General features: G+C 44.3%; 1 protein-coding gene across 3 annotated transcripts in view; it reads left to right on the top strand.

Annotated features, from left to right (window-relative positions):
* Positions 1-1,364: 1,364 nt before the first annotated feature.
* The window catches only part of NCBP3 (nuclear cap binding subunit 3), a 28,707-nt gene continuing 20,001 nt past the window's right edge, over positions 1,365-10,070 (top strand). For 2 of the 3 annotated variants that reach the window (XM_090025436.1, XM_090025438.1), the window contains exons 1-5: positions 1,365-1,579; positions 3,076-3,141; positions 4,936-5,041; positions 7,401-7,526; positions 9,399-9,527. In XM_090025436.1, coding sequence (XP_089881562.1) covers positions 1,439-1,579; positions 3,076-3,141; positions 4,936-5,041; positions 7,401-7,526; positions 9,399-9,527 — 568 coding nt within the window. In that variant the 5' untranslated portion in view covers positions 1,365-1,438. Of the gene's footprint in view, positions 1,580-2,665; positions 2,801-3,075; positions 3,142-4,935; positions 5,042-7,400; positions 7,527-9,398; positions 9,528-10,070 lie in introns of those variants that run through there. The other variant, XM_090025439.1, reaches the window with a different exon arrangement.

The raw sequence follows: 10,070 nt of genomic DNA, 5'->3' as shown, positions 1-10,070 counted from the left end.
TTCAGCAGCGACTCTCATCCAACAAGTACACAACAGAAGTGAGTGTAACAATTCCCCAGAGGGAGATACCAGACTGTGTACAGAGCAGGAGTACAGTCAGAAAAGGAAGAGACAGGCCCCTGGTATAAAGAACCCCTGCCACTTTTCAGGCCAGAACATCATGGAGCTGGTGAGCTGCATGAGAGACTTCTTCCTGCTCTCCTGTGGTCAAATAAACCATCTTGCTACCAGTGGCTCTGGACTTTGTATTTTTAACTCTTCTTTCTCAGGAGTCATTACACAAAAACAAAATGCAGCCTCCCTTTCCAAAGGGCTATACTTATTCAGTACTGACACCATGCACGCAGAATCTGCCTGGAGTTCACACGCAAGGCCAAACGCCACGTTTGCAAACCCGATGCACACAGGATAAATTGTAAAGACTCCACACACGCCAATCTGCTGACACGGTGGGTCTCTCTCATGGAAAGCATGAAACGCACAACACGAGCAGGAGCAAGGGCTTCAGAAACAAATCTCCAGGGCGTCGGAAGAAACAGAAATGTTACACATGTGAAAGTTCACAGAGGAGGAGGGGAAATAAGATCTCAGCTTTCCTACCCTTCCTGTCTTGAGGCCATGAGCAAAACACAATTCGATCTCGGCGGCAGCTGCACAACCGAACCACTGAATCGGCAGCACGTAGCGCCGAGCTCCCCGGCACGGCCGCGAGTGCGAGGTTGAGCTCCCCGGCACGGCCGCGAGTGCGAGGCACAAACCAGGGGGGCCTCAATCACGTTCAAGCACGTGTAGCTCCTGTGCGGGAGCTCAGCGGGTTTGGATCTGGACGGGGGCCCAACTGAACGCCCATCAAAGTCAAGGAGAGTCATTTTATCGATTTCCCGTGGCTTCAGTTCAGTTCCCGAAGTTTTAGCACAGGCTGGGAAAGTCCAGCTATGCAGCAAGACGCATTGCATGCAACTGCATGGAGGGAGAGGGGATGAGCACATTCCGGTATTTACTCGTTCGAGAATCGGGCCTTGGCTTCGAAACAGCGGGTGCTTTGGATCAATCGCTCCGGCTTTCGCCGCCAGTGAGGAAACAGAAGCACAAAGAAACGCGTCAGAGCGCAGCCTGGACTCGCTGCCCTTTGAATTGTGTCACTCCGAGGGCGCAGACACGAGGCCCGAGCCCTGCGGGAGGAGTGGCGGAAACAAGGGCACTGACTAGACTCCACGGCAGGGAGCTCCACAGGCGGGAGGACCTAGAGAGACGCTCTATCCCCTGACCACTTTGACGGTGGAGGCGCTCTGTCCCGACAGCGCGCGCCTCTATGCTCGTGGCGGGGTGGGGGGACGCTCTGTCCGCCAATCCCGTCTCTGCGTGCCTGGAGGCCGGCGGCGACGCTCTAGCTGGCGCGCCTCGCTGGCCGTGAGCGGAGGGCGGGCCTGGCGGGGCGATGGCGGCCGTGCGGGGCCTGCGGATTTCGGTGAAGACGGAGGCGGCGGAGGCGCGCGGCGCGGAGCCTGAGCCCATGGAGGTGGAGGAGGGGGAGCTGGAGGCCGTCCCCGTGCGGCGATCGCTGCGGGAGCTGCTCCCGGTACGGGCCGCGGGGGGCGGGGGGATCTGGCCTGCGCTGCCCCCCTTCCCCCTCCCCCTCCCGGGGCACCATGGACTCGTCCGCGCCTCGAGACCGGGGGGCGGGGTCGCCGGTGCCCGGGGGGCACCGCGTCACTGACCCCGTTCCCCTGCCCGATCGGCTGCTCTGTGCTCTGCTCCCTGCCCTGGACTTCAGCTACTCTGTTCCCTGTCCTGGGCTCCCTGCCCAATCAGCTGCTCTGCTTTCTGCTGGCTGTCCTGGGCTCCCTGCCCAATCAGCTGCTCTGCTCCCTGCCTGATCTGCTGCTCTGCTTTCTGCTGGCTGTCCTGGGCTTCCTGCCCAATTGGCTGCTCAGCTGAATTGGCTGGTCTGCTCCCTGCTTTACCTGTTGATCTGCACTCTGCTCCCTGTCCTGGGCTTGCTGCCCAATCAGCTGCTCTGCTCCCTGCCTGATCTGCTGCTCAGCTTTCTGCTTGCTGTTCTGGGCTTCCTGCCCAATTGGTGGCTCAGCTGGTTGCACCCTGCCCAATCTGCTGCTCTGCTCCCTGCCCTACCTGTTGATCTGCACTCTTGCTTCCTGCCCTAGGCTTGCTGCCCAATCAGCTGCTCTGCTCCCTGCCCTAGGCTTCCTGCCTGATCTGTGGCTCTGTGCTCTGCTCCCTGCCCTGCCTGTCACTGGCTTCCATGCTCCTTCCCTGGTCTGCCCTTGGGCCACACACCAAAATGGCCCATGTCCCTTGTGGCCCATATGCCATGGGGTTTGCTGCCCCTGGGTTAGTGCGTTGTTTTATGAATGCTGCTGAGCTAACTGATAGGAATAAAAGTCCTTTTTATTTTTCCCCTCCACTTCACTGTGACATTTGTGGGTTGCTCTGGTAATAATAGGCTTGTTCAGAAGAAAAGAGGGGTAGTGACTGATACTGAGGTTTTGGGAAACATTGTTCAATCAGCGGTGGCAAGAGAATTAATACTGATTTTAATGCAAAAGTTGACTTTGTGATGACTTTTTTTCTTTGATAACTAAGTACTGAAAACTGTCATTTTTAATTTAATCTGATTACATGAAGCACATTTGAGCTGTTGGAATTGGGTGGAAATCGTACTTGAGATGCCGTGGAAAAAATCATGGAAATTAGAGACGGAAAAGATGTTTCATAATCACTTCCACTTCCTTGCTGTAGCAGAGTGAATTCCACCCTTGTGAATGCAGATATTTTAAAAGTAAATATCTAAGATGCTAAAATAGAGTGAGTGTATCAATGCAACAACAAAAAAAAAGTTTAATGATTTTTGATCCATTCTGTTTGCTTGTAACTCCATTGACCCTGGTGAGAATTGTGCCTGTGTGGATTGATGCCGCGCTAGCTTGGAGTAAGGAGAATAAAAAGAAATGTGTTTTCTTTCAGAGCTGACTACTAGGTCGGGTCTTATTAGTTTAGCAAGCTTGCTGCATTTAGCCTTCATCCAGCATTTGTTGTAATTTTGCTTTATTATAGGACACTAGCAGAAGATATGAAAATAAAGCTGGAAGTTTCATTACAGGAATAGACGTCACCTCCAAGGTAATATCGTCAAGTGTGTCCCTTTAAAATGTTGTATTACTTAGTTGAATAGGAAGCATAGTTGTGTGGTGGTGGCTTTCAGGGTCCCATAGTCCCTTTTTAACAGCCAGAGATAAGGCAATAAGATTCTAGAGCTTTTTCACGTGCTGTAATGACTCTTTTGTAATCCAGCATTTGTAATTTACAGAATCTAGAAAGTAGACAAGCTTTTTGTGGAAACCTGGAGTCAGGCATCTTTTTATGATTGTATAGTGAAAGATTTAGCTGTGGGCAAAGCTTTTGTACTCCACCAAGGATGTATAATACTGTTTCTAAAAACTCTCTGCATTTGCCAAAAAACAAGGAGACTGTTATCGGAATTGCGGTGGTGCCACTCCACATCGCAAAGTCCTTTGAATCAAGTCAGCTGAATTTTTCTTATTGTGCAAGTGACAAGGGAAAGCAAATGTTTGGCAGGAATACTGGGCTCCATTGGCTGGCGTTGTCTAAGGGCATTATTTTGTGGAACATTTTCAGCTTAAACTTGCAGCTGGTCTCCTGGCTATGTGACATAATTTTAAAGCACTGGCACTTCCGTATGATGCATCATTTTACCTTTTATCTGTGTAGTGCTCCAGTACCATTTAAGCCTTTATATCTTCAGAGCACTGCAAAATTTGAACCCTTGCAGCAACAGTGCTGATGCCTGACTTATAGTGTCGTGTTTCAGTGGGAAACCCAGAAGTTCGTGTTTAGGATTGAAAAACTTTTCTAGTTCCTAGCCACTGCATCCTTTGCGTTGGACACTTGCGGTTCATTTAGACATTTCATGTTAAATTATCAAGGAGAAAATCTTCCTACTCTGTTATATTCCTTAATGATACGCAACATTAATAATCATGGGGAAGGAGAGGTGATTCTGTTTAACGAGAAAAGTTTGACTTTTTAATCAGTTTTCAGAGATTTCCAAGGCAAATCCATCTTGAAATTATATCAATCAGGGCAATTTTTGCTTAAGCATTTGCTAACGTACTGAGTTATATTTTAGTTCATATGACTGAAAGCCGTTTAAAATGTCCTGTTAATACCCTATTAATTTTAATCGGTCCCAAGAAAGAAAACTAACGTTTCTCTTAAGAGACTGCATAAGATCTTTTGTATCCCTGCTGCTTAGATACTATGCTAATGAGCTCCCCAGAAATAGCTTGGATTACCAGCCAGAACAAGATTTCTATTGTTGGCTCTCCAGTTAGTATTGGAGAAGTGCTAACATAAAAAATATTCCCAAAAGCCATATGTTGCCAATTTTTTTTCAATTGCCTGATAGCTCTGTGTGATCTGTATCATCTCACTTGTTTCTGGTTTTCCGTGTAAGCAAACCAGTAATCTTAAAATAAAAGTTTAGCATAGCCAGATGGAAGAAATCTTTCCTTTAAGACAGGGCTTCATGAACTTTGGCTTTGTGTACGCATTTTGCTGACAAATAAACATGCTCATCATAGAGCTTAAGAACTTGCACAGAGTTGCAAAGAGTAAGTGGCAGACAAAGCATCACAATGCCTATTATATTGCTCAACCCACAAGAAAATAATCACTTTGTACACCCATAATTGAACCACAGTTGTTCTTTAAATTCTTCTGTTTCTGCGTCTGTTTTGCATTGTATTTGTCGGGCAGGCCTGTTGATAACTAACAAAATCTTCAAGTATCGCTTTCTTGTCATGTGTGTTATAAGTGTCTCATCTTGCTGTTGAACTTGTTTAGAACAATGCAGCCATTTCCTTTCTGACTGCGTATTTCTCTTGTATTTTTCAGGAAGCAATTGAGAAAAAAGAGCAAAGAGCAAAACGTTTTCATTTTCGAGCTGAGGTGAATCTTGCCCAAAGGAATGTGGCATTGGACCGAGACATGATGAAGAAAGGTACAGAAAGTGCCATGACTTTAGCAAAGAGTTGAAAGCTGGAATCTCTAGTTTTGATAGCTGTACTACCTCACTCCACAAGAGATGCTGCATAAAGGAGGGCAGAGTTGCTAGGAACAGTAACTTGTATTTTCACTTCTTTAGTTTTCACATCATTTTAAAAATTATTTCAAATTAAAATGATCATAAGGTGATGGAATAGATGATATTTGGAAGAAATGAAATTACTTTGAGCAGATGCTTTATTTTGCTGCTCTGGCAGTTATGCCTAGTATTGCATGTAGATTAGCAAGTAAGTCATCAACACACATTTATATGACAGGCTTCATAAAGGTCTGGCTCTTGGATAACTGATGAAAAAAATGTCAGACCTTAAACAAATCAGTCATTTTCAAAACAAATGGATGAAGAGTTCTTTGAACTCTGTTGAACACCATCTGTCATGGTGTTACAACTATGTTTTCCTGTTTTTATTTGAAATGTTTCTTTTCTTTGTTGCTGCGGTGAAGCAAATGTAAACTAAGTCCCCAGTTATGCGAGTGCATTAGTGCAAGTGGATCCAAATATCTGTGTATAGTTGCATAAAATCCCTGGGGCTCCATGTTGTCAGGATTTAGGCCACCTTCCTTGCATATCTCTTTGCAGGATCAGGGCCTAACTCACTGACCCTCCAGAGGTAACAGGGAAAGGGTCTAGAGAAAGTACTGTCAAATACACAAAGAAGGCAAATTGAAAATAGGGGTGTAAATACCAATTTTAAAAAATCCATTTAACCCATTGTAATTACAACAGTTACATGATTAATTAGTAGGGAGAAGGGGGAAGAAGGAGGGGAGACTAGTAACTAATAACTAGTAGGGTTGTGCAAAGCTTCGGTAGCCGATTCAATTCAGAGGAGATTTGGCTTGCTTCAGCGCCCAAATCGAATTGGGAGACCCATTAATCTCTCCGAATTGAATCAGAAGTCTCTGAATCGATTTGGAGAGATTTGGCCATAGACTACAGGCAGGCACTAGGCAGTGCTGGTGGGAACAGTGCTGGCTGCCCTTACGGCTGTCCCCACTGGGGTGAGGCAGGCAGTGCTGGCAGCCTTGGGAGAAGCTACAGGAGCTGTGGGGAATGATTGGGGAGCTGGGGAATCAAACCAGGGGCTAGGGGAATGGACAGGGGCTTCCTCCCCGCTTTCCGGTTCGTTTTCCCCAGCCCCCATGGCTTTTCCTAGGGCTGCTGGCTCAAGCCATGACTCCCCCAGCTGCCTCCCCACCAGGGTGAGGCAGGGAGTGCTGGCAGCTCCCAATCATTCCCCACAGCCCCCACAGCTTCTCCCGGGTCTGCCAGCACTGCCTGCCTTGCCCCCGTGGGGGAAATGCTAGGGGGGCAGCTGGACAAGCCGCAGCTTCTCCCAGGGCTGCCAGCTCAAGTCTTGGCTTTTCTGCTTGCTCCCCCAGCTGCTCCTGCCAGCACTACCTGCCTGTATCGTCTGTGGCTGAATAAGATTCAGTGCTGAATATCTTTGAATCTGGATTCGGCTGAATTGAATCGGGACAGCAGTTCAGATCACTAAATCGAATCACTGTCTCTCTGAATCACCAGTCGAAATCCGAAGCAAATACATTTTGCTTCACACAGGCCTAATAGCTGGGCTTTGTGGACCCTGGTGCGACTACTTGCTGTGAGTAGCCGGGGCTCTGCAGTGGGCAGCAGGAGCCTGCTTGGAGCCCAGGCTGCTAGTAGCAGGTGGCAGGGAGACTGCAAGCAGCTGCACCAGGGTCTGCGGAGCCTAGCTATAGGTACTGGTTGCCGCTCCTCCCTCCCTCCCCTGGTTTTAGCTGGGGCACCATACTGCTTCAGTTCCCCCCCTTCCCTGCCAAATGGTTCCCTGCCCTGTGCTAACCAGTAAGCTATAACTGGTTATCACTGGGGTTATCAGTTAAATGATTAATCGGTTAACTGTTCATATTCCTAATTGACAACATGAGGAAAATATTTTATTTAATTTTCAGTTATGGTAAAATTAACACCAGTACATTACTCTTGCTTTTAACACCAGGTGGAGAAAAAAATCATAGAGGTTGTCATTCAAGTTTAAGATCTTAAACAATTTTTAGCAGTAGAACTTCTGTAACAATACATTCTTGTATTCTTAATGGCATTGTATTTTCCATATCCAAATTTTATTTTCAGCTAGAAAAGTTAAAAATATTGTGAAGTTGTAACCAAGTTGGAAGCCAAGAGAATGGAAGTTCATAAGTTTAGAATAGCATGGCTTGAACATGATTTTAATAAAATCACCTTTGCTAGTTTAAAATGTTTTAATCACACCTGTTCAACAGAAGTGAGTAAAGATTTTCTTTCTCAGCGATCCCTAAAGTGAGATTGGATACAATCTACATTTGTGGGGTAGATGAGATGAGTACCCAGGACATCTTCGCTTATTTCAAAGAGTATCCTCCTGCTCATATTGAATGGCTAGATGACACGTCATGTAAGTAAAGTAAACCTTATTCTTTGTGGTACTGCAGAGCTCAAGAGATTTCTTATCCTTCCTCTGCCACTGACTTTCCCTGGCTTTCCGCCTTAGTTTCAAGGAGTATTCAAATGAAATAGTTAATAAAATGCTGTGAATATCAACACATTGTATAGTTTAGTAATTAGCTTGAAAGGAAACTTACCTCTATCAAACACTAGTGGAGCATGGCGTTCTTTAAATAATAGGTTTGAAGTCTTAATTAAAAGTTACGAGGTTGGAATACGTCTGTTTGCTCCATAGAGCTTCATGCGGTGTGTATTTACAGTCATACTTGCTTAGATTAAAGCTGTTAGAGATCTGGATTTTGTTCTGGTTTGCACATCATCAGATAAGTAATGAAGGCTAAAGCTGCAGAGTGTTTGTGCCAAGATGAGGGTTTGGTGTTAATTGCATTTTTAGTATGTAGACTCAGTTAAGTGTTTGTTGGTTCTGATACTGCATTTAAGAGACTCATACAGTTAGCCAGCATACAATATTTTGGGGTCTATTTATGACATAGAAATGCTGACCTTGGCAAAAATGACAAAGTGCAGCACTGTCTTCAAAATACATTAGTACAACAAATCATTAGTAGAACAAAACCTGGAAAGACTGGAAATGTACTGAGCTAAGGTGCTGTGTTTCCAAGTGAGAAACATAGAAATGTAGATTTTAACTAACTGAAGATGAGAAGACATTTGGGTATTTGATTCACACATGGCTTTTCTTGTTGATTAGTCTTCAAATTTAGAAGACAGCATGCTTTCTGTTTGAGTCTCATCTATTCAAACGTCTTAATATTAAACAAATATGAACCTGTTCTATAGTGTCACACTCTATGGCAAACAGAACAAAATACATTTGTGGCTGTATCTGGACTGAAGCCATCTCAAGAGATTGGTCTTTGTTCTGCATATTTTTTAAAGAAGCATCTCTGACGTTGCCTTTCTCCTGCCCACTTTTTTCCTTTATCTTTTGAATCTATCATCAGCTTAATGCTTAATCAGTTTTACTGCTTGAGATTTTAATTCTCTCTCCCCAAGATATTTTCTTGATAGGTACTGATCTTGCATTGCATTTTCTTTAACAGACCTTTGCTCGTACTCAAAGCATTAATCCAGCAACATATCTTCTCTTTTCCAAAAAAAAAAAAGAAAAACCCCCATCGGCATTCTGTAATGAAACCTTGAATTACTCGGACTTACTTTACAAACTATGCCTCAAGATCACTTCCTACAATAATGTAAAGCATTATAAATACAGATGCAAAGTAACACTCTTCAAAACAAATTAACAAACAGTTTTATGAGCCAGTATTCTTGATTCAATCCTATTTGTTTCTTGACAGGTTTACAAAATGCACAACACACCTGGATGAGTCCTCCATTTATCAGGGCATCTACACGTTCTGCATGTGGATATTCATTTTAGCGTGCTTTTAGTTCAGTCAAAAAATGTGATCTTTGTAACACTAAATGTCTGTGCTCTACTAACTAGTTGTTCTAAGCCATTAGTTTTACCTTTATAGAAGAAAAAAATTGGTAGCACTGAGTGGTGTTGTAGCCATAATTGTCTAAGAGGTGTGTGAGAGGCAAGTGTGCTCTGGGTGATACCTTTATTGGAGCAGCTGCACAGTTAGGATACATTTAGACCAGCTTTCAAATGCAGTGCATTCTTCAGGTCCAGGATCTTTCTTTTTCACTACTACCTATAATGTGATGGAAGTTTTATAATAGTAATTTTCTTTCTGTATGTGGGGAAGATGCAATCATTTAAGATAAATGTTGTCATCATAAGAGTCTGAGGGAAACATTTCGGCTAACTTGATTTTTGTTTTGTTTTGTTTAGGTAATGTGGTGTGGCTTGATGAAGTAACAGCAACACGTGCTCTTATAAATATGAGCTCTATGCCTGATCAGGAAAAAATCAAAAACCGAGAAAACAGTGAGGAGAAGACAACTGAAAAACCCAAGAAAGGTAGATGCACAGAATATATGGGTCATGCCATTAAATACCCACACTAAAATTTGTGTTGTGTGGGGGTGTTGCATGATCTGAGTTACTGAAGAAGGTTCTGTCATATGGTTTCAGGTAAATGTATTCTTCCAGTTTAAAAAAGGCTTTCATCTTGGAAACCTTTTGAAGGAGCTGCTTCCCAAAAGGTGGGTTGGAGATGTACCAAAAACAGTGATTTGATCAATTAGAACGTTCTAAAGATGGGTCCAGACTCAGAGGTGAGGTAAATAGTGGTGCAAGTTACACAAGAAGAATTCTTGTGATTTACAAGAAAGGGAGTAGAAGTTGAGCATTATAGCAGTGAAAAGTAAATGGGTGTAAGAAGATGCTTTATGACCTAAATTCTTCCTTGAAACACCACCATCCTCTACGATCTCTGGGCCGCGGTGCTGCTTTATCATTGTGTAACTTCCACTGCTGTTTATACCAGCTCTGAATTTAGCCAATATTCTCTTTTCTGAAACAGCATGCTGCAAGGTTAGTTGTAATAAAACAAAGCAGAAC

The sequence above is a fragment of the Crocodylus siamensis genome, chromosome 13 (assembly GCF_052110815.1).
Source record: "Crocodylus siamensis isolate JL-2025a chromosome 13, ASM5211081v1, whole genome shotgun sequence".
Taxonomy (NCBI): Eukaryota; Metazoa; Chordata; order Crocodylia; family Crocodylidae; genus Crocodylus; species Crocodylus siamensis.
Note: the sequence above shows the minus strand (reverse complement) of the source record. Positions and strands in the feature narration are given on the sequence as shown.